This window comes from Tamandua tetradactyla, chromosome 7 (assembly GCF_023851605.1).
Source record: "Tamandua tetradactyla isolate mTamTet1 chromosome 7, mTamTet1.pri, whole genome shotgun sequence".
Lineage (NCBI taxonomy): Eukaryota > Metazoa > Chordata > Mammalia > Pilosa > Myrmecophagidae > Tamandua > Tamandua tetradactyla.
Genome location: NC_135333.1, coordinates 16,599,309 through 16,625,288, shown reverse-complemented (window position 1 = coordinate 16,625,288; position 25,980 = coordinate 16,599,309). Strand labels below are relative to the sequence as shown.

Sequence of the window (25,980 nt, the reverse complement as noted above, 5' to 3'; positions counted from 1 at the left end):
ACTTTTCTTAAATGGATTAAATTTATCTATATTTTCCATATTGGAAATTAAACCTTAAGTTTTAAAAATATTTATTTATTAATTCATTTAGAAACAACAATAATAAACCAATGTTGTATCCACGCAACATAATTTATGAAAAATAACTACATTTTCCAAAACAAAAAATGAATTTATTACCAAAATGGCATCATTTTACATATTTGCAAATATTTTATATTTTAATAGAATATTAAATGGCTTAATACAGACAGCTGGATTCTTATATCTGCTTCTTCATTCAACTGTTGCAATACCATATCATATAGCCTTTGAAAAACTTCATCATACACTTGTGAAAAAATGAGAATGAAAGTAGTACACAATGTCTTAGATTTATTATGAAAATAGCCTTGACTTCACAGGTACATTCTGAGGTTCTGCAAACTACTCTTTGAGAATCACTTACTTATGCCTTGAAGTAATTGAGAACACTGAGGCAGAGAGATAATAAATAAATCACACACAGTCACAAAGCTAGACTTAGAACCCAGAAAGTTTGATTCTAAACCTCTGGTTGTCCTACAAAAGCCTGAGGAAAGCAGAGAGACTATTTTATACTATTTTAGATAGTGATGAGCAACCCACAAGCTGCCTGGTAATCATAATATCAGACCTAACCTCCATCTAACGTGATGAAATTTCAAATCAAATCTTTCAGTTAGTACAAAGCAGAGGCAAGGATAAGAGAGAGTAACCACCACAAAACTCATTTGTAAAGCTGGCCGGGTCAGCCTTACCTCCCACGCCTCCCCCTAAGGGTTAAAGCATCTTAGAGCAGGAACAGCCAAAGGCCCTTTCAGCCTCCCACGAAACACTCTCCCTTCTCTGCCCAAACCAAGCCACTATAGATGTCTCTGGAATTGTCCCTGTAAAGACACTCCTTTATACCACTCAATCTATACACAGAATACTCCTTTCAACTTTTAATTAAGATGTTTAAAAAGAAGAATAATGAAGGGAAATCAGCTCTAACAAATACTAAAGCATATTATAAATTGGTAAGAATATAGTGTAAAACTAATAGAAGATTGAAAGGTAAAGCAATACATCAAAATACAGAGTTAAAATTAGAACTAATAGTACAAAATTAAGCATATAATAAAGTATATCTAATAATTCAAAAAGCAAACAAAATAAACTGTTCAGTAATTTTTAAAAAAGACTAGATATGCCTTCACTTTTAATCATATAGCAAAGTAAATTCTAGACAGATTAACTGTTTTAACAAATGGAGAGAGAGTGGAGGTTAGGAAAGGTAGGATCAAACCTTACTCATCATTGCATTCCCAGATCCTAGTCCAGGGCTGGTACACAACAGACTTGGAAAATGCTGCCCAGGACAGAAGAAATTAATTTGAGTTTCCAATTCTACTGCTAACCCATTGTGTGGTCTTGGGTAACCATTTTGCTTCTCTATCCTCAATTTCCGATTTATAAAAAGTGAATGGTAATAATTACAAGCAGCATGAGAACACTCATAAACTTTAAAGTGCTACACAAATCAACATAAAGAATAAAAATTAGAAAGCTGCATTCATCCTTGTTGCTACTCCTCAAATGTGCTTAGCATTAATATTTTAGCACTTAAAACAATGCCAATTTTCTTAGCAACCTTCTTTATTCAATAAAATAGACAATTTAAGGTGTAGGAATATACACTTCCTCTCAGGGTGTCAGTAAAATTATTCTCATTTTCAATGGAAAAAAGATACATCCAATAAACATGTTTATTTTCCTGAATTAGCCCTTCTACTAAAAAAAAGTTTAGCATCACTGTTCTAAAGGATTCCAGAGATTTTCTTTTCAATGCTACTTCAGGGAGCCTAAAGGGAAGAAATCAGTCATGAAGAACAATGTGGGCAATGTGATACAGTGAACACTTTGGAATTAGAAAAACCCTGAGGTGACCTTAAACAAACTATCCCCTCCTTGTCTCCAAAAACAGAGATGTCAACTCTTACCATACAAACAAAAATATTAAAATAACATGATGTACAAAGGACTTTGTCAGATAGCAAACCTTGGTTTCTTTTCTCTCTTCCCTTTCTTTCTCATAAGGCTATACTGGTCTTTCTTCGATTTTTCCCTCACTTCTCTAACAATATTTCTCTCCCCTGCTCCAGAAGGAGAAACCTTCAGCCTCAAAGAGAGGTCTCAGGTCAAGGCATATGACATTCAAATATTTGGTCATTCAAACAGCAGGCAAAAGCTGCACGTTTCCCCACCCTACAAGCCACCCCCTCCCCAAACGCAGTCACTGCCACCATCCCACCCACACACTCTCCCACAGAATACAGTCTGAATGAAGCCACTTGGAGCTGTGCACTGCTGCAGCTCTAAGTGCCCTCACACTCCCTTGACCTGGCTGAGTCAGGGCTCACAAAAAAGCCAGTAGTAACATTTAATGTGCTGGAGAGACAAACTTGACTCCATTTTCTACCTTCCCCACTGAAGTAGGACCCATAAACATAGTTGAGGTAGAAAACAAAATTTGATAAAGTGCTACTATAAAGCAAATGCACTTACCAGTCTCCCTACCTGTGGTGAGGGAGGTGTGAGACTAAGGAATATATATAGTCACAATTTGTCATAAATAAAGTTTCATATTAGTCATTCGGTTTAATTCCAGTTTGAAGCACAAGCACTGAAAGTGAGAACTGGCTTATAAGCATCAAATAGTTCTTACTAGTACCATTTTTAACTAATTTTACATTGCTTTGCTGGTCTGCAAACTAGGTTCTGAATCTTGGGATTGTGATTCCATCAAATAATCCTCACTGGGCCTGGCCTCCTGAAACAATATTTTATTGTTTTCCTTTGATTTATGTGGCAGGGATCCTATGATTTCTATTAAATCTCGTGAAATTATCTTTTTGTGAGTGTGTGTGTGTGTGTGTGTGTGTGTGTGCATGGTCTGGGAATCGAACCTGGGTCTCCCACATGGAAGGCGGGCATTCTAACCACTGAACTACTCGTGCACCCGTGAAATTATCTTTCTACTCTCTATCTGTTTACATTTTGATATGCTTTTTACTTTTTTTTTTTGTCTCAAGCTATTCTTTGTCCCCTAGTCCTCCATTCGGATTACCAATAATCATGTCTGTCTCTCACTTAACCTTCTTCTGTTTTGGTTCCTTCTGTTATTTTACTTTGGCAGCGTACAGTACCATTGCTCAAGTATCACGAATCTTCTTTGGTAATATTTCATTCATATCTTGAGAATACATACCTATGTGTCTAAAAGCATAGTCTATTCACCCACTCAGTAAGTATTATGAGTGCCAACCGTGTGCCAAGCACTAAAGCTACAGTGGAGTTCACCTCCGTCACAGAGTTTACAATCTATAGGTTGGGCATTACGGCATATTCTTTCCACCAGACTATATAGGATAGGAAGGAGTATTTAGCTGATGCAATAGTTAGCAAAGAGCTTTTACAAGGCAGAGGAAAATAAATAATGTAAATAGCATAATAAATAGTGTAAATAGCATAATAACTAAAAGGTATAATGTAAAAAGAAGAGAAATGAGCCCTCTTCAAATTAAGGAGTTGTAGCAGTAACTTAGAATTCTAACAAAGAAAAAATTTCCAAACCTTACATCCACTGTATTATTCGATTCATGGTCAAACACTTCAAAAGCTTCTCTGATTTTTCTGTGAAATTCTGCTACTGCTATCTCTGCAAAAGATAAAGCAAATAAAAATTATTTTACTTTAATTTTGAATTCAATGCAAAAATTTCAACAACCAAGCTAGATATTCTTAATAAGAAAGAACATAAAAAATTCTATCCTAATTTTTATAACATATCATTTAACTTCCTCTGGAGATTTCAAACAATAGAACAGACTATCTTTTCTGTTCAACTTTTTTTCTGAGGCATAATAAATATATTATAAAGTACCAAAGGTATAATCTTAAGTGCAAAGGTTAACAATATATATGCGTATCTATCCATGGAACCACGACCCAGATTAAGGTATGTTAACAATTCTAGCACCCTTTCACAGGGATCCTCTCATGCCCATTCACGGTTCATCTCTTTCCCTCCCCACCAAAGATAAGTGCTATTTTGACTCTGTAATCATCAATTCATTTTGCCTTTAGAACTGCCTATCTTTTATATCAGACACTTTGGAGAGAGTTCTAGCCTGAGGGACAGAGGGCTCTAACCCAACGTATATTGATTCCTATCAATAGAGTTTCTCACCTGCCTTGATTTATTCTATGTTTGAGGAGGCATGAAGTTAGGAGATGAGAGGCATACAAAAGCAACATGCAACATTCCCTCAAAGAACTTTCAAAGCTATTTTGGGAATAAGATTTACTTTTATAAAGCAATATAAAAGCAAATTATTTAATAAATATTTTTGAGTACCTACAATATGCTAAACACTACTCTAGATACAAACAATACAGCAAAGAATAAAAATAAGCCAAAAATCCCTGCCTTCATGGGGCTATCATTATTGAAGAAAAAGATAAGCCAATAGATATTTAGTTAAATATACAGCATTGAAGTGATACCAATAGTATTGAAAAAAACTGTAATATTGGAAATATTGGAAAGAGTGGCAGGCATGTGGAAAGGGTAGCGTGGGATGGTACAGTGGTTAGGAAAGATCTGCCTCACTTATACGTGACATTTAGGCAGAGACTTGAAGGAGAAGAAAGAGTCAGCCTTGTGAATATCTGCAGCATTAGGTTTTAGGCAGAATAAACAAGTGCAGAATAGAAAGAAATAAGGTCAGGGACTTCCGGGAAGATGGTGGAATAGGATAGGCTGAGTTCACTACTGCTCCATGGAACAAGTAGAGAAGTGACAGAAAAACAATGAGGAAAGCAATTCCAGAGTGCAAGTGGCTAGAGAGTGTCTTCTACAGCAAATAGAGAGGTTATGAATGAAAAAGCTGAGGACCTGGGACATAGAGAAGGGGGTGAGTTTGCTTGGTCGTGGAACAAGCAGCAGTGCACAGGAAGGAGCAGGTTCTGAAGGAGTGGGGTCAGCCTCCGTGGCTAGCTTGGGAGATCTTTCCTCTTAGCTCCTGTGCTGATTTGAAAGGATATATGCCCCCTAAGAAAGCCATGTTTTAATATAAATCCCATTTCGTAAAGGTAGAATAATCTCTATTCAATACTGTATGTTTGAAACTGTAATGAGATCATCTCCCTGGTTGATGTGATTTAGTTAAGAATGGTTGTTAAACTGGATTAGGGGATGACATGTCTCCACCCATTTGAGTGGGTCTTGATTAGTTTCTGAAGTCCTATAAAAGAGTAAACATTTTGGAGAATGAGAGATTCAGAGAGACTCAGAGAGGGCAGAGAATGCTGCCGCACCATGAAGCAGAGAGTCCACCAGCCAGTGACCTTTGGAGATGAAGAAGGAAGATGCCTCCCGGGGAGCTTCATGAAATAGGAAGCCAGGAGAGAAAGCGAGCAGATGACACCGTATTTGCCATGTGCCCTTCCAGCTGAGAGAGAAGCCCTGACTGTGTTTTACCCTGTGCCATCTCACTTGAGAGAGAAACCCTGAACTTCATCGGCCTTCTTGAACCAGGGTGTCTTTACCTGGATGCCTTTGATTGGACATTTCTATAGACTTGTTTTAATTGGGACATTTTCTCAGACTTAGAACTGTAAACCAGCAACTCATTAAATTCCCCCTTTTTAAAAGCCATTTCGTTTCTGGTATATTGCATTCCAGCAGCTAGCAAACTAGAACAGCTCCACAGCCAGGAGTTCCCATGGGGAACCAGGAAGCCAGCAGACTTGGTTTGCTTGCACACAGAGACCTTCCAGTCAGCGCACAATGCCTGCCCCAAACCCCCAAAGCAGGCCACTGTGGGGGCCTGGTTTTTGGCAGACTGGGGGCCCTCCTTTTTGCAGGAGGGGGAGACAGGGTGGGGTCAGTATGACAATTGGCAAGTGAAAGAGACTCATTGAGTACTGCTGTTTCCCTTTTCCCATGGAGGCCCAGAGCCCTCAGGTGTGTACCAGCAAAGAGGAATAGTTGAGGAAGCAAGACACGCCACACTACTAGGCTTTTTCAGGTAGGCTGAAGGTAAGAACAGTTGAAATAGTCAGTCCCACAGCCAAAGTCCCAAGAAGGAGCCTGGCAACCACCAGACGCATCATCCCCACAAGTGGATTCCCTACACAATGCCCATCCACTAGCTCAAGGGTTGGTGGCTTTCAGCACATAACCGAGACCAGTGGTCCTGGCTGGAATTGCACTGGGTCTCCATCAAGTTCAGCCAGTTGCAGCAGTCAAGGAGAAGTGGGCCAGAAGGGAAGAGATGCCCAAGAGTGACATATGCTGGTAAGACACAGAAAGTGAAGTCTGGCAACTGCCTATCTTCCTAGCTTTCATTAGATCTTCAAGTAGAGTTTCATCCTGCAACTGTGATGAGATCTGGGCCTTGGTTTGGTGGGAAATTACTGACAAACCAAGAGCAAAAGGAAACCTTTAACAAAAACCCAAGCAAATACAAAACCTCAGAAGAGCAAGGGAAATGAACTTTCAAAATAACCTTATCAGGATTAATCAAAGGTCTCAAAGCCAACAAAAAATCACAAAGCACATAAAGATTCAGGCAGATATGACTCAGCCAAATGAACAAATTAAACCACAGGAGGAGACACAGAACTTTGAACTAATCAAAGATGTTCATACAAATCTCCTAAATAAATTCAATGGTGTGATGGTTGGATTTTGGTGTCAACTTAGCCAAGTGATTATGCCCAGTTGTCTGGTCTGGCAGGCACTGGCCTGGACATTGCTACAAGGATATTTTGGGGCTGGTTGATAAACAGAAGGCTGGTGTGTTAGTTCATTGGTCAGTTGACTACATCTATGGCTGGCTGCATCTGCGATCAACTGGGACATGTTTTCCGCCAGGAAGATAATCCAGTCAGCCGAAGACTTTTAAGGAAGAAGAGAGACTTTCTCACTGCTTCTTCAATCAGTGAGCTTCTCCTATGGAGTTTGTCCAGACCCTTCATCAGAGCTGCTAGCTTGACAGGCTGCCTTTCAGATTTTGGACCCTTCCATTCCCATGGTTGTGTGAGACACCTTTATAAACCTCATATTTACAGATATCTCCTGTTGGCCTGTTTCTCTAAAGAACCCTGACTAGTACAAATGGGTTGGCCAATGACATATAGAATATCAAGAAGACACTAGAAGAGCAGAAGGAAGAATTTGAAAAGAATAAACAGAAAAAATAGTGGATCTCACAGAAATGAAAGATTTGTAGGCCAAATTAAAAAATACTAGAGACACACAATAAATAGCACATATGAAGAGGTACAAGAAAGAATAAGTGAACTAGTGGGCAGGACAAATAAATGTGAATGCAGAAAAAAAATGGCAAAGAAACAGAAAAATTGGAATTGCATCACAAGGAAATGATGGACAACATGAAGTACACAAATATAAGAATCACTGGTGTCCCAGAAGGAGAAGAGTAAAGGGCTAGGAAATTGAGTTGAGAAGATAATGGAAAGAAACTTTCCAAAACTTATTTGAGAAATAAATATGCAAATCAAAGAATCACAAGCCTCGAACAGATAAATCCAAATAGATTCACTGTAAGACATAATACTAAACAGGCTCTCAAATGCTGAAAAGAAGCAAAAAGTTCTGAAAGCAGCAAGAGAAAAATAATTCACTACATACAAGGGAAGCCACATAAGACTAAGTTAGGACTACTCAACAGGCACCATGGAGATGAGAAGGCAGTGCTATGATATATTTAAGATTCTAAAAGAGAAAGAGTTCCAGACAAGAATTGTTTATCCAGTAAAGTTGTCCTTCAAAAGTGAGGGACCATGCACCACCCCCAAAAAAAATGAGGGAGAGATTAATATTTTCATAGATAAACAAATGTTGAGAGAATTTGTTAACAAGAGACCTGCCCTAGAAAAAATACTAAAGGGAGTCCTGTTGGCTGAAAAAAAAAGACAGGAGAGGGTGGTCTGGAGGAGGACACAGAATTGAAGAGTATCAGTAAAGGTAACTTAAAGAATAAAAAGATAAACAAAATGTGGCACATACATACAATGAAATAGTATATATAATAGTATATACGTATATATATTATAGTACAGTATAATATAGTACATATATTATATATATAATAGTAAGATTAAATGACATCCTGAAGCATTGACAATGTGAATGAACCTTGAAGACATAATGCTGACTGAAATAAGCTAGACACAAAAGGATAGATAATGTATGATTCTGTTTTTATGACTTACAGAATATGAGGGACCTAGAGACACAGGGAAGCTAGAGATGGGTGAATGGTAAGCTAATGAGTAAGGGACTGGATAGAAGTGAAGGCAGTTCATCAGTGGGTCTATTAGTAATATGGCCATATTGAAGGTGAACATGATTGAAAGGTTGTATAGAGCCCATGTATCTCAGCAATCAACATTAAAATATAAATAAGTTCTTGCAAAGAACTACTTCAAAGGTATGCGTCTCGTACAAAGACTTCATAATATCAGGGTTCAGGGGAAAACTACTATTGTATGCTATGGGCTATGTTTAACAGAAGACATCAACAGTACCACAGCAATAGCAGGGATAAATAATTGGGGTGGAAGGACAAGAGTTAAGGGAAGGTTTGGATTTTCTATTTGGTGAGCATGTGTTTATTGGTTATTTTTCTCTTGGGAGCAACGAAAATTGTGTAAAATTGAGCATGCTGATGATTATACAACTAAGCGAGGATAATGTGAGACATGAACTGTTGACTTTGGACATTTTTCATGATAACCAAAGGATGGAGGAGCCTGAAGTATACATTGACTGAAAAGTAGACTAGCAAACTGTGGTGTACACATATGATCAAATACTGCTGCTAAAGAAAGGAACAAAATCATGAGGCATCTAACATTGTGAATGAACCTAGGGGACATTGTGTGATGCAAAATAAGGCAGAAACAGGGGGTGCAAGTGTAGTCCAGTGGTAGAATTCTTGCCTGCCATGTGGGAGATCGGGATTCAATTCCGGGCCCATGCACTTCCCAAAACAAACAAATAAGCAAACAAAGAAAGATAAAACAAACAAACAAAAATTTAACAAATGGTGCTGCAATAACAGGATACTCACATGGAAAAATAATGAAATGTGACCCCACCATACAGTATACAAAATAAAGATAAAAATAAATGCAATAAGTAAGCCAGAAATAAAAGAACAAACATTGAATGACCTCTTTTAGAAAATACTTACAAAAATCTGGGGCCTAGATGGTAAGCTCTTATACCAGACACATTTAGCCCAGAGCAGTAATTGTTATTTCTAGAATTTGAGAGGCTGTGTTATATGTATAACCTTGTATTTTCCTGGACCTTAGGGTACCTGTGTGATACCTACGATTCAGAGTTGGAGTTTTGCAGGTCTGAAAGTCAATATTGCTACATACATGAAATGTTAAAGAAACCGAAAAAAGAAAATAAGCTTCAATTGGAGATAAGAATGAAGCCTGTTTAGGACTAAAGTAAATCAGAATACAAGGTAAGTATGGTATTGTCTGTATTTTAGAACTTAACCTACTGCATGAGACCAAAGGAAGGGAGCTTTATTTTGTCCAAGACTTAAATTTTCTGTAGCACACTGTGCCAGTTTGAAAAGGTTTATGTACCCTCGAAAAAAACATGCTTTAATCCTAATCCCATTTTGTAAAGGCAGCCGTTTCTTCTAATGCCTATTCAGTACTGTATGTTTGAAACTGTAATTAGATCCCTCCCTAGAAACGTGACTCAATCAAGCTGGATTAGGTGGAGACATGTCTGGAATGTTTTTGTTTCCTGGAATCCTATAAAAGAGGAAACATTTTGGAGAAAGGAGATTCTGAGAGAGCAGAGAATGCTGCAGCACTACAAAGCAGAGAGTCCACCAGCCAGTGACCTTTGGAGATGAAGAAGGGAAATGCCTCCCGGGGAGTTTCATGAAACAGGAAGCCAGGAGAAAAAGCTAGCAAATGACACTGTGTTTGCCACGTGCCTTTCCAGATGACAGAGATACCTTGACCGTGTTTGTCATGTGCCTTCTCACTTGAGAGAGAAACCCTGAACTTCATCAGCCTTCTTGAACCAAGGTATCTTTCCCTGGATGCCTTAGATTGGACATTTCTATAGACTTGTTTTAATCGGGACATTTTCTCAGCCTTAGAACTGTAAACTTGCAACTTATTAAACTTCCCTTTTTAAAAGCCATTCTGTTTCTGGTATATTGCATTCTGGCAGCTAGCAAAGTAGAACACACATAATCTAGCTCAATCTGTTTGAATAGTACATTTAAACAACCCAAAAACATAAAGCCCAGAATGGGAATAAGGGCTAGTAATTCAGTGTAGTTTAATGTAATACCTGGATACATTCCAGAATATGTTAGGCAGATACTTGAAAAGTATTAGCAAAGTCTCTTAAGGGATTGGAGAAAAATAGGGAATTTTTAAACTTCCCCACCTGGGAAACCCAATACTGTGTCAAACACTAGGGAATCCCAATAGGCCAAGCCCTAGATCTTGAGGCTTGCTCTTATGAAACTTATTTCTATAGCAGAGAAGCTAAGCCTCCCTATAATTATCCCTAAGTGTTACTTCCGGAAACCTCTTTTGTTGCTCAGATGTGGCCCCTCCTTTCTTTCTAAACCCAACTCTGCAAGGAAAATCATTACCTTCCCCCCTACATAGAACATGATATCCAGGGATGTGAGTTTCCCAGTTTCCCAGGGATATGACTCCCAGGGATGAGTCTAGCTTTGGCACCATAGGATAAACAATGCCTTCCTGACCAAAAGGGGAAAAAGAAACGTAAAAAAATAAAGTATCAGAGGTTAAGAGAGTTAAAATGGAGTCAAGAGGCTATTCTTGAGGCTACTCTCATACAAACTTCAGCCAGATATTGCCAGTTGCCAAGGTTTGCCAAATCCCATCAACATCATTCCTGTTAACCTTAATGAACTCCCAGGGCTTCATCTGAGATCCCACGAAAATTGCATGCAATAAATTTACTTTTCAGAAACCTAAAACTTTTAGGTGGTTCTTAGGCCAGGTAAGTCCTGAAGCCCAGAGGTGACCATCTCTCCAAGAATATCAACCAGTTCCATCCCCCTACCCCATACTGTCAACACGCCTCTTCAACATGAAAAATTTAAAATGGGCATAATCCAAATATCCCTAAAAGGTTAGGAGTAAGATCAAATAAGAAGTTATAACAGAGAAGTAAGGATTTAACAAATGAGTATAACTACCGAATCAGTATATTGATATTTCTTTTTAGTCTCCAGGGTCTTGGAGCAGCTAGAAGGGAGAATCTGAAATTGTGGAACTGTAACCCATACCAAAGTTGTTCTAGAACTACTTGGTAAAATGTACTTTGAAAATTATTGCTTTCTGTATATATGTCTATTCCACAATAAAAAATGTCAAAAAAAGCAATATTCTTACAACTAATGCAAACTATAGGCTATAATTAACAGTAATATTACAATATATTTTCATCAATTGTAGCATGGTACTATACCAATGCTGGGTGTCAATAATAGGGGGGTATAAGGGATATGGGATTTTCCTTCTTGGAGCAATGAGAATGTTTTCAAACTGATTGTGGTGGTGAATACACAACTCTTTGATTATACTGTGAGCCATAGACAGAATACTTTGGATGGATTACATGTCATGTAAATATATCTCAGTAAAACTGCTTTAAAAGAAAGCTAGAGGGTAAAACATGGAACTGTATAAAATATGAACCCTCTTGTGGATGATGAATATGATTAATAGTGCAAAATAGGAATGCTCTTCCATGAACTAGAACAAATGTATGCCCCTACTACAAGGTGTTAATAATAGCATGGTATATGGGGAAAAATACAACTAATGCCAACTGTGGACTACAGTTAACAATAATATTGTGATAGTCTTTGATCAATTGTAACAAAGGTACCATACCAATGTTAAGGGTCAATAATGGGGGGAATATAAGGGGTGTGGGATTTTTCTTTTAGAAGCAATGAAAATGTTCTCAAATTGATTGTGGCAATAAATGAACAACTCTGTCATTATACAACCACTGACGATACACTTAGGATGGATTATATGATGTATGAAAAAATTGTTGAAGAAAAAGTAATATTCTGGGAAGGAAGCTGAAGTTCCTCATTAAAAAAAATTAATATATTCAAAAGTTTTATATAAATTCATCATTTAAAAATTTCCTTAGACACTGTGTTTTATTTTCTTATAAAAAGTATAAAGAAAATGAGACTTTCAGGAAGACAGTCGAATAGAGTATCTGAAAATTAGCCCTGCTCCATGGAAAAGTTAGAGAAGGGATACGAGGGCAGCTGAGGTGGCAATTCAGGAGTGCAGATGACCTGGGAGAGGCTTCTGCACTTCATAGGGCACCCTGGTTGCAGAGGCCAAGGAACGGTTGAGGCAGAAAGCTGGGGCCTGGCGTGGAGGGAAGGAGCATGCGGAAGTGCACAGATGGGACCCAGGGATTAGGAAGTAAGCCAGGCACATTCCTTGGGCGCTACCCTCACCAGTGCAACCCCATGACCAGCAACTCACCCCACACCCCATGCACTCAAACCCCATCACCTGCTCCATTCTCCACACTCTAGACACCCCCACCAGCCCTCAAGGCACATACCCATCCCCCACCCCCACCCCAAGTACAGACCAACCCACCTCTCCTGTACCCTTGTACCCCTCCCAAGCACTCCCTCCCCCTCCCTGTTCCCTGCAGGCTGTTGCATAAAGGCTTCGAGCACTAACCTCCATACCCAGGCTACCCCTGTTCCCCTACCCATTGTGTCACACAGCCTCACCCTGTGCCCCCCTGAGCTCTACACATCAGTTTATGGCACTCCTAGGCCCACGCATGTGCACAGGCCCCCAATCACATCATTCAGCTCTGAGAACCACACTTTACAGTAGTCCTAGAACCATGCATGTGCATGTCACTCAGCCACACTTCCTAGCTCTGAGAAAATACTGACCTGCATAGCCAGGTCACATCTGCCCCGAATCCATGAAGGCATAATGCTGACCTGCTGCCACAGCTCAACACATGCACACAAAGGGCCCCACGTCTTAGACCAGCACTCATCAGGGTTATGCCTCCCAGACATGTGCACTCACACAGCTACATCCTCCCTGGCCTCTGGGTGCCCACATTCACAAGCATCAGCATAACATCCTGAACCTGCACCTATATGTGCCCTGAATAAATCATTGCACTGAGTGCCCCAGTCTTTACCCTGCTCCCTGCTGTACAACCATCCTGCAAACACAAGACCTTAAACTACTGAAAGAAATCAACCCCCAAAATAAATAAATCAAGATGTTTACATGCCCTAAGTAAGTCACTGCACTGAGTGCCCCATCCCGTACCCTTCTCCCTGCTGTACAACCATCTGGCAAACACAAGACCTTAAACTACTGAAAGAAATCAACTCCCAAAATAAGTCAATCAAGATATTTACATGCCACGAGGCAGTAGAAGATCACTAAGCATACTACAATGCAGACGATATAGCCCTGCCTAATGACCATATTAAAACACCAGAGGAGACACAGACATTGAAACAACTAATCAAAGATGTTCATACAACTCTACTTAGTAAAATAAGTGAAATAGCAAATGACATAAAGGATATTAAGAAGACAGTAGAAGAGCATGAAGAGGAATTTTAAAGAATGAATAGAAAATAGCAGATATCACAGAGATTAAAGACTCTGTTGACCAAATTAAAAACATACTAGAGGCACACAACACCAGATTTGAAGAGACAGAAGAAAGAATAAGTGATATAGAGGACAGGATAACTGACTTCGAAGACTCAAAACAGCAAATGGTAAAAAAGATGGAAAAAACTGAATTGGAACTCAGGGAGATGATAGACAAAACAAAGCGCACAAATATAAGAATCACTGGCGTCCCAGGAGGAGAAGAGAGGAGTACGAGGCTAGGAAGAGTAGATGAGGATATAATGGGGGAAAACTTCCCAACCCTCATAAAGGACATAAATATACAAATCAAAGAAGCCCAATGAACTCCAAACAGAATAAATCCAAATAGGCCTTCCCCAAGACACATACCTAATCAGTCTGTCAAATGTTGAAGAGAAGCAGGAATTCCTAAAAGTGGCAAGAGAGAAACATTCTACTATATACAAGGGAAACCAAATAAGACTGAGTTCAGACTAATCAACTAGCACCCTGGAGGTAAGAAGGCAGTGGTATGATATATTCAAGATTCTGAAAGAGAAAGACTACCAGCCAAGAATTCTATAACCAGCCAAATTGTCCTTCAAAATTGAGGGAGGGGAAAAAAAAAAGAAAATTGAGGGAGAAATTAAAGTTTTCACGGGCAAAGAAGTCCTGAAGGAATTTGTCAACAAGACACTGATATTACAATAAATACTAAAAGGAGTTCTGCTGGTTGAAAAATAAAGACAGGAAAGGGAGGTCTGGAGGAGGGCACAGAATTGAAGAGTACCGCTAAGGGTAATTTAAAGAATACAAAGAGAACAGACGGAAAAGAATATATAGATGTGACAAAATTTAGAAAGATATGATGATGGATTCAAGAAATGCCTTTTCAGTAATAACTTTGAATGTTAAGGGACTAAACATACCAATTAAAAGAAAAAGATTGGCAGAATTGATTAAGAATCATAATCTAGCTATACTCTGCTTACAAGAGATTCATCTTAGACACAAGGATACAAATAGATTGAAAGTGAACGGATGGAAAAAGATTTTCCACACAAGTTGTAACCAAAAGAAAGTAGGAGTAGCTATACTAATAATGGACAAAATAGACTTTGAATGTAAAGGTATCATAAGAGACAAAGAAGGACACTATAAACTGATTAAAGTGTCAATTCACCAGGAAGATATAACAATCATAAATGTTTATGCTTCCAATCAAGGAGCTCCAAAGTACATGAGATGGACATTGGCAAAACTGAAAGGAGCGATAGATGTTTCAACAATAATAGTAGGAGACTTCAATACACCACTCTCCTCTATAGATAGAACAACCAGACAGAGGATCAACAAGGAAAAAGAGAAGTTAAATGCCCCTACTACAAGGTGTTAATAATAGCATGGTATATGGGGAAAAATACAACTAATGCCAACTGTGGACTACAGTTAACAATAATATTGTGATAGTCTTTGATCAATTGTAACAAAGGTACCATACCAATGTTAAGGGTCAATAATGGGGGGAATATAAGGGGTGTGGGATTTTTCTTTTAGAAGCAATGAAAATGTTCTCAAATTGATTGTGGCAATAAATGAACAACTCTGTCATTATACAACCACTGACGATACACTTAGGATGGATTATATGATGTATGAAAAAATTGTTGAAGAAAAAGTAATATTCTGGGAAGGAAGCTGAAGTTCCTCATTAAAAAAAATTAATATATTCAAAAGTTTTATATAAATTCATCATTTAAAAATTTCCTTAGACACTGTGTTTTATTTTCTTATAAAAAGTATAAAGAAAATGAGACTTTCAGGAAGACAGTCGAATAGAGTATCTGAAAATTAGCCCTGCTCCATGGAAAAGTTAGAGAAGGGATACGAGGGCAGCTGAGGTGGCAATTCAGGAGTGCAGATGACCTGGGAGAGGCTTCTGCACTTCATAGGGCACCCTGGTTGCAGAGGCCAAGGAACGGTTGAGGCAGAAAGCTGGGGCCTGGCGTGGAGGGAAGGAGCATGCGGAAGTGCACAGATGGGACCCAGGGATTAGGAAGTAAGCCAGGCACATTCCTTGGGCGCTACCCTCACCAGTGCAACCCCAACTTGATGAATGAGCTAGACCTAACAGAAATATATAGGTCACTGGACCCCAAATCACAAGGATATACATTCTTCTCTAGTGCTCATAGAACAGTCTCCAGGATAGATCATATGCTGGGACACAAAATAGATCTTTATAAATTTAAAAGCATTGAAATTATTCAAAGCACTTTCTGTGATCACAATGGGATGAAGCTGAATCTCAATAACTACCAAAGAATGAGAAAAATCCCCAATATATGGAGATTAAATAACACACTCTTAAACAATAAGTAGGTCAAAGAAGAAATTGCTACAGAAATCAGTAGTGATCTGGAGATGAGTGAAAATGAGAATACAACTTATCAGAATTTATGGGATGTGGCAAAGGCTATGTTGAGAGGGAAATTTATTGCCCTAACTGCCTATATTTAAAAAAAAAAAAAAAAAAAGAAAAAGCAAAAATCAAGAACTTAACAGTACACCTGAGGAACCTGAGAAAGAACAGCAAACTAACCCTAAAGCAAGTAGAAGAGAAATAACAAAGATTAAAGCAGATATAAATGAATGAGAGAACAAAAGAACAATAGAAAGAATCAATAAAACCAAAAGTTCGTTCTTTGAGAAAATCAATAAAATTGATGGGCCACTAGCAAGACTGACAAAGAAAAAAAGAGAGAGGATGCTAAAAAACAAAATCAGAAATGAGAAGGGGTGCATTATCACAGACCCTGAAGAAATATAAGAAATCATTAGAGGATACTATGAACAACTATACGCCAACAAACTAGACAACTTAGATGAAATGGACAAATTCCTGGAGACACACAAACACTGACTCAGCAAGAAATACAAGATCTCAACAAACCAATCACAAGTAAAGGCATTCAATCAGTCATCAAAAATCTTCCTACAAAGGAAATCCCAGAGCCAGATGGCTTCACAGGGGAATGTTATCAAACATTCAAAAAAGAACTAACACCAATCCTGCTCAAACTTTTCCAAAAAATTAAGGAAAAAGAAAAGCTACCTAATTCATTTTATGAAGCTAATATCATTTTAATACCTGTCTTGGTCAAGTTTATATGTCAACTTGGCCATGTGGTGGTACCTGTTTTGTCTGGTTGGGCAAGTGCTGGCCTGTCTGTTGCTATAAGGACATTTCATAGAATTAAATCATGATCACGTTGGCTGCATCCACAGCTGATTCCATTTGTAACCAGCCAAGGGGAGTGTCTTCTGCAATGAGTGATGCTTAATCTAATCACTGGAAGCCTTTTAAGGAGGATTCAGAAGAGACAGTTATTCTTCCTGCTTTGGCCAGCGAACCTCTCCTGTGGAGTTCATCCAGACCCTCCATCAGAGTTATCAGCTTCACAGCCTGCCCTACAGATTTTGGATGCTACATTCCCATGATTACATAAGACACTTTTATAAATTTCATTTTTACAGATATTTCCTGTTGATTCTGTTTCTCTAGAGAACCTTAACTAATAGAATACCAAAACTGGGTAAAGATGCTATAAGAAAAGAAAACTACAGGCCAATCTCCCTAATTAAGATAGATGCAAAAATTCTTAATAAGATATTAGCAAATTGACTCCAATAACACATAAAACGAATGATACATCATGACCAGTGGGGGTTTACACCAGGAACGCAAAGATGGTTCAACTCAAGAAAATCAATTATGTAATACAGCACATTAACAAATCAAAAGGAAAAAATGACATGATCATTTCAATTAATGCTGAAAAATCATTTGAAAAACTTCAGCATCCTGTTCTGATAAAAACACTCCAAAAGATAGGAATCAAAGGTAATTACTTCAATACGATAAAGGAAATATATGAAAAACCAATAGCCAGCATCAAACTCAATGGAGAGAGACTGAAAGCTTTCCCCCTAAGATAAGTAGCAAGATTAGGATGCCCACTGTCACTATTATTATTCAACATTGTGCTAGAAGTTCTAGCTAGAACAATTGGCAGGACAAAGAAATAAAAGGCATCCAAATTGGAAAGGAAGAAGTAAAATTCTCATTATTTGCAGATGATATGATACTATCCATGCAAAAGATCCTGAGAAATCTACAGCAAAGTTGCTTGAGCTAATAAACAAATTCAACAAGGTGGCAGGATATAAAATTAATATGCAAAAATCAGTAAGATTTCTATTCACAAGCAATGACCTAGCTGAGGAACCAGCTAAGGAAAAAATTCCATTCAAAATGGCAACTATAAGAATCAAGTACTTAGGAATAAACTTAAGTAGGGATGTAAAGGACTTGTACACAGAAAACTAAATAACATTGCTAAAAGAAATCAAAGGAGACCTAAATAGGTGGAAAGACATTCCCTCTCATGGATAGGAAGACTAAATATAGTTAAGATGTAAATTCTCCCCAAACTGATCTACAGATTTAACAAAATACCAATCCAGATTCTTCCAACAATGCACTTTGAAGATTTGGAAAAGCTAATTACCAAATTCATTTGGAAGGGAAAGAGACCTCAAATAGCTAAAAGCATCCTAAAAAATGAACAAAATGGGAGGATTAACATTCCCTGACTTTAAAAACCTATTATAAAGCTACAGTGGTCAAAACAGCATGGTACTGCCATAAAGATATAAGCATTGACCAAAGGAATAGAATTGAGAGTGCAGAAATAGACCACCAAATTTATGGTTAACTGATTTTTCTTTTTCCTTTTTTTTTTTGGGGGGGGGGGGGAGGTTATGGTCCAGGAATTGAACCCGAGTCTCCCACAGGAAAGGTGGGCATTCTAACCACTGAACTACCCATGCACATGGTTAACTGATTTTTGACAAGGCCCCCAAATCCTCTGACCTGGGGCAAAATAGTCTTTTCAATAATTGGGCATGTAAGAACTGGATATCAATAGTCAAAAGAATGAAAAAGGACCCCTATCTTACACCCTACACAAAAATTAACTCAAAGTGGATCAAACGCCTACATATAAGAACTAGCACCATAAATCTTCTAGAAGAAAATGTAGGGAAACATCTTCACGATGTAGTAACAGGAGGTAGCTTCCTAAACTTTACACCCAAAGCACAAGCAACAAAAGAAAAAAAATAGATAAATGGGAACTCCTCAAAACCAAATGCTTCTGCACCTCAAAGGACTTTGTCAAAAAGGTGAAGAGGCAGTCAACTCAATGGGAGAAACACATATTGGACAAAGGTTTGATTTCCTGTATATACAAAGAAATCATACAACGCAACAATAAAAGAACAAACAACCCAATTGTTGTTGGGCTAAAGATATGAATAGGCATTTTTCTGAAGAGCAAATACAGATGGCTCAAAAGCACATGAAGAGATGCTCATTTTCTTTGGCTATAAGGGAAATGTATATCAAGATTACAGTGAGATATCACCTCACACCTATAAGAATGGCTGCTATTAAACAAACAGGAAACTGTAAATGTTGGAGAGTGTCCTGGTCTACCAAAGCTGTCAGAATGCAACACACCAGGCATGGATTGGCTTTACTAAAAGGGAATTTATTTAGTTAAAAATGCATAGTTCGAGGGAGGAGGGGCCAAGATGGCAGCTTAGCAATGTGTGCATTTTAGTTCGTCCTCCAGAACAACTACTAAATGACCAGAAACTGTACAGAACAGCTCCTGGAGCCACACTGGACACAGAGCGTACACCAGTCTGGACCAGCTGGACCGGCTGCAAGTCTCCGGAACAGTGAGTTGCCCAAGCCACGGCAGTTCCCCAAGCGGCAGCGGCCGGCGCCCGGCACCCCTCCCCCACAGGCGGCTTCCCAGAGGAAAAGGAAAGAGACTCTAACGGTAGCAGGGACTGAGTCCAACCAAACACCAATTGTGGCATTAAAAAACAAATTCTGACTACTAAAAATAGGCCCCCAGCTCAGGCTAAACTGGTCAAGGCGGAGGTCACCTATTGGGCTAACCGAAAAAGAGGAAAGGGGACGAAACGGAGGCTTTTGTGGCTGTTTCTACGGAGGCTTGGCTGCCTCTGGATTCAGCAGCGGGAATACACAAGCTGCAACTGCCCCAGGCATATGCAGAAACGGACTGCTTTCAGGGCTGTCTCCCACCTGAGCCTTCCCCAGGGGAGGGGTGAAACGCAACTCAGGTGGAATCCCTCTCTCAAGGAATTCAGACCCCAGGGCTTGGCAATTTGAAGCCATTAAAACCAGCCTACAACCTCTCCTCTGTCTCCACCACGCCCCCAGCAGGGAGGGCCTTCCAAAGTTAAAGGAGCTACAACATCTTTTGCTGGTGGGACCCGCAGACAGACAAGCACCACATACTGGGTAGGATAAGAAAAACAGAGCCCAGAGACTTCACAGGAAAGTCTTTCAACCTGCTGGGTCTCACCCTCAGGGAAAACTGATGCAGGTGACTCCTTCCCCCCATAGGAGGCCAGTTTAGTCCGGGAAAACCCGGCTGGAGTCTGTAATACCTATGTAGACCCTCCTAAGGGTGGAGAGGGAAAAGGCACCTTACAAGCAGGACAAGAAACAAGAAAACAAGAACTGAAAAATTACCCTCTGTTAAACAAAACTTAAGCTAGAGGCCCAGAAAAAGCTGAACCGAAGGTCAAAGAACAGATAGACAACAAACTCATCTAGCAAGAAAACCCTACGTAAGATAAGTGAAAGCAATCTCCAGAATAAACTGATTAAGGTAATAAAATGTCTAGACACCAGCAAAAAATAACAAATCACACTAGGAAAATTGAAGATATGGCCCAGTCAAAGGAACAAAACAATAGTTCAAATGAGATACAGGAGCTGAAACAACTAATTCAGAATATACGAACAGAAATGGAAAACCTCATCAAAAACCAAATCAATGAATTGAGGGAGGACATGAAGAAGGCAAGGAAAGAACAAAAAGAAGAAACTGAAAGTCTGAAAAAACAAATCAGAGAACTTATAGGAATGAAAGACACAGCAGAAGAGATGAAAAAAACAATGGAAACCTACAATGGTAGATTTCGAGAGACAGAACATAGGATTTCTGAACTGGAGGATGGAACATCTGAAATCCGACAAGAAACAGAAACCACAGGAAAAAAAATGGAAAAATATGGGCAGGGACTCAGGGAATTGAAAGACAATATGAAGTGCATGAATATACATGTTGCGGGTGTCCCCGAAGGAGAAGAGAAGGGAAAAGGAGGAGAAAAACTAATGGAGGAAATTTTCACTGAAAATTTCCCAACTCTTATGAAAGACTTAAAATTACAGATCCAAGAAGTGCAGCACACCCCAAAGAGAATAGATCCAAATAGACATACTCCAAGACATTTAATAATCAAAATGTCAGAGGTCAAAGAGAAAGAGGATCTTGAAAGCAGCAAGAGAAAAGCAACCCATCACGTACAAGGGAAGCCCAATAAGACTATGCACAGATCTCTCAGCAGGAACCATGGAGGCGAGAAGACAGTGGGATAATATATTTAAATTATTAAAAGAGAAAAACTGCCAACCAAGAATTCTATATCCAGCAAGATGTCCTTCAAAAATGAGGGAGAAATTAAAACATTTTCAGACAAAAGATCACTGAGAGAATTTGTGACCAAGAGACCAGCTCTGCAAGAAATACTAAAGGGAACACTAGAGACAGATACGAAGCCAGAAGAGAGAGGTGTGGAGAAGAGTGTAGAAAGGAAGACTATGAGTACAGGTAAAAAGAAGGAAAATTAGATAGGACATATAAAATTCAGAAGGCAAAATAGTAGAAGAAAGTACTACCCATGCAGTAATAACACTGAATGCAAATGGATTAAACTCTCCAATCAAAAGACATCGTCTGGAAGAATGGATTAAAAAACAGGACCCATCTATATGCTGTCTCTACTCAAAGGACACGAGGCCAAGGACACAAATGGACATTTACACACCAATGTTTATAGCAGCATTATTAACAATTACCAAGAGATGGAAACAGCCAAAATGTCCATCAATAGACAGTTGGCTAAACAAACTGTGACATTTACATAAGATAGAATATTATGCAGCTGTAAGACAGAATAAAGTTATGAAGTATGTAACAACATGAATGGACCTTAAGGACATTATGCTGACTGTGATTAGTCAGAAACAAAAGGACAAATATTGTATGGTCTCACTGATATGAACTGACATTAGTGAATAAACTTGGAATATTTCCTTGGTAACAGAGACCATCAGGAGATAGAAATAGGGTAAGATATTGGGTAATTGGAGCTGAAGGGATACAGATTGTGCAACAGGACTGAATATAAAAACTCAGAAATGGACAGCACAATATTACCTAACTGTAATACAATTATGTTAAAGCACTGAATGAAGCTGAATGTGAGAATGATAGAGGGAGGAGGGCTGGGGCATAAATGAAATCACAAAGAAAGATAGATGGTAAAGATCGAGATGGTGTAATCTAGGAATGCCTAGAGTGTATAATGATAGTGACTAAATGTACAAATTTAAAAAATGTTTTTGCATGAGGAAGAACAAAAGAATGTCATTACTGCAGGGTGCTGAACATAGATGGTACTTAATATTTTAAAATTTCAACTAATGCGTGAGACTAAAGCAAAAAAATATTTATTTGGTACAAATCTATACTTTGACTAGTGCATCTCCTAATATAACTTATGTAGATAGTTGATTGAACACCTTAAGTACATGGAACTTTGTATAGGACAAGAGATTTTGTTGGTTTGTCCAGGTGAATGCCCTGATGAATCCCAGAGTGATTTGATCAATGAGTGGAAAAGTATTTGCAAAGTTCCCTTCGGGGAATGGTGAGAACGGGGGAAAACTCAACTTCCCCAAGTTGAATTCTTGATATTCTCACAAGCAGTGTGGACAACCAAAGCTATAGGCTGAGCCCCCAGTCTTGGGGTTTGTTCATATGAAACTTAACCCCCCAGGGGATAGGTCAAGCCTACTTAAAATTAAGCCTAACAATCACCCCCAAGAGAACCTCTTTTGTTGCTCAGATGTGGCCTCTCTTTCCAGCCAACACAGCAAACAGACTCACCACCCTCCCCCTGTCTACGTGGGACATGACTACCAGGCGTGTGGATCTTCCTGGTAGCGTTGGACAGAAATCCTAGAATGAGCTGAGATTCAGCATCAAGGGATTGAGAAAAAACTCTAGAATGAGCTGAGACCCAGCATCAAGGGATTGAGAAAATCTTCTCGACCAACAGGGGGAAGAGTGAAATGAGACAAAGTGTCAATGGCTGAGAGATTCCAAACAGAGTCGAGAGATTCTCCTGCAGGTTATTCTTATGCATTAAGTAGATATCACCTTGTTATCCAAGATGTAATGGGGAGGCTGGAGGGAACTGACTGAAAATGTAGAGCTGTGTTCCAGCCATGTTTCTTGATGATGACTGTATAATGATACAGCTTTCACTATGTGACTGCGTGACTGTGAAAACCTTGTGTCTGATGCTCCTTTTATCTACCTTGTCAACAGATGAGAGGAACATATGGAATAAAATTAAATAATACGGGGAACAACTGTTAAAATAGATTTAGTTTGACTTTCTCGGCCGGCCCGCCGTGCGGCGCCCACGCCCCGCAGCAGCAGAACCGCCCGCCCTCCTTCTCCCCTCTCTTCCCCCTCCTGCTCCGGCGGCTCTCCAACCACCACGGTGCCCTCTTCCCTGCCTTCACCGGCTCCTCCGCCACCAGCCTCGACAGCCTTGCCGCCCTCACCTTTCCTCCTCCAGAACAGCTACTGGGGGAGTGTAGATAATACAGAGCAGCTCCCGGAGCCACGAGGGAGATCAAAGGGACAGCGTACCCCATCCTGGAATGGCTGGGACAGCGTACCCCATCCTGGAACGGCTGACTATCTGGGAGAACCAGCTCTGGTGAGATCACCAAGGGGCACGGGCTTTCCTGGGTGGGACGGTAAGCGACCGGAGTTCCTCCCTTCCACCTTCCCAGGCCAGCTGGTAGAATTGGATAGGCGGTCCCCTTAGGCCGCGGCGGTTGGTGCCCCCACCACGCAAGGCCCCCCGGACCAACTGAGATAGTTGGGTCGGAAATCCCCAGACTGCGGAGAACAGTGACCGGGGGATCCCTTCCAAACACGTGACTCCCCCGTCCAGCTGGGAACAGTGCACTTTCCCGGGCTGTGACAGCTGGCGCCCTCCCGCCACGCTTGGCGCCCCGGGCCAACTAGCTAATTCGGCCGGACGCTCTCCTGTGCTGCGGCGGCCGGCGACCCTCCCCGCATTCGGAACCCCAGGCCGGCTGGCATTCTTCCAAGACGCTTCGGCTGCCGAACCTCCCCTACGGTGAGAATTTTCCAGAGTTAAAGGACCCAAGCAACTTTGACTGGTGGAACCCGTAGACAAACGTGTGCCACGAGCGCCATCTACTGGGCAGAATAAGAAAAACAGAACCCAGAGATTGCACAGAAAAATCTTTCAACCTGTGGAGTCGAACACCCAGGGAAATCTGACTAAATGCCCAGACGCCAGCAGAAGATAACGGATCATGCTCAGAAAATTGAACATATGGCCCAGTCAAACGAAGAAACCAATAGTTCAAATGAGATACAGGAGCTGAAACAACTAATGCTGAATATACGAACAGAAATGGAAAACCTCTTAAAAAACGAAATCGATAAATTGAGGGAGGACATGAAGAAGACATGGGCTGAACATAAAGAAGAAATAGAAAAACTGAAAAACAAATCACAGAACTTATGGAAGTGAAAGATAAAGTAGAAAAGATGGAAAAAACAATGGATACCTACAATGACAGATTTAAAGAGACAGAAGATAGAATTAGTGATTTGGAGGATGAAACATCTGAATTCCAAAAAGAAACAGAAACTATCCGGAAAAGAATGGAAAAATTTGAACAGGGTATCAGGGAACTCAAGGACAATGTGAACCGTACAAATATACGTGTAGTGGGTGTCCCAGAAGGAGAAGAGAAGGGAAAAGGAGGAGAAAAACTAATGGAAGAAATTATCACTGAAAATTTCCCAACTCTTATGAAAGACCTAAAATTACAGATCCAAGAAGTGCAGCGCACCCCAAAGAGATTAGACACAAATAGGCGTTCCCCAAGACACTTACTAGTTAGAATGTCAGAGGTCAAAGAGAAAGAGAGGATCTTGAAAGCAGCGAGAGAAAAACAATCTGTCACATACAAGGGAAGCCCAATAAGACTATGTGTAGATTTCTCAGCAGAAACCATGGAAGCTAGAAGACAGTGGGATGATATATTTAAGTTACTAAAAGAGAAAAACTGCCAGCCAAGACTCCTATATCCAGCAAAATTGTCCTTCAAAAATGAGGGAGAAATTAAAACATTCTCAGACAAAAAGTCACTGAGAGAATTTGTGACCAAGAGACCAGCCCTGCAAGAAATACTAAAGGAAGCACTAGAGTCAGATACAAAAAGACAGAAGAGAGAGGCATGGAGAAAAGTGTAGAAAGAAGGAAAGTCAGATAAGATATATATAATACAAAAGCCAAAATGGTAGAGGAAAATATTATCCAAACAGTAATAACTCTAAATGTTAATGGACTGAATTCCCCAATCAAAAGACATAGACTGGCAGAATGGATTAAAAAACAGGATCCTTCTATATGCTGTCTACAGGAAACACATCTTAGACCCAAAGATAAATATAGGTTGAAAGTGAAAGGTTGGGAAAAGATATTTCATGCAAATAACAACCAGAAAAGAGCAGGAGTGGCTATACTAATATCCAACAAATTAGACTTCAAATGTAAAACAGTTAAAAGAGACAAAGAAGGACACTATATACTATTAAAAGGAACAATTAAGCAAGAAGACATAACAATCATAAATATTTACGCACCGAACCAGAATGCCCCAAAATACGTGAGGAATACACTGCAAACACTGAAAAGGGAAATAGACACATATACCATAATAGTTGGAGACTTCAATTCACCACTCTCATCAATGGACAGAACATCTAGACAGACGATCAATAAAGAAATAGAGAACCTGAATATTACTATAAATGAGCTTGACTTAACAGACATTTATAGGACATTACATCCCACAACAGCAGGATACACCTTTTTTTCAAGTGCTCATGGATCATTCTCAAAGATAGA

At 39.6% G+C, this 25,980-nt stretch overlaps 1 protein-coding gene across 6 annotated transcripts in view; it reads right to left on the bottom strand.

Annotated features, from left to right (window-relative positions):
* Positions 1-25,980, bottom strand: part of DRC8 (dynein regulatory complex subunit 8) — a 161,881-nt gene that overhangs the window by 100,109 nt on the left and 35,792 nt on the right. For 4 of the 6 annotated variants that reach the window (XM_077168520.1, XM_077168517.1, XM_077168515.1 and 1 more), the window contains one exon: positions 3,637-3,721. In XM_077168520.1, coding sequence (XP_077024635.1) covers positions 3,637-3,721 — 85 coding nt within the window. The remainder of the gene's footprint in view (positions 1-3,636; positions 3,722-25,980) is intronic. The other 2 variants (XM_077168519.1, XM_077168518.1) reach the window with 1 other exon arrangement.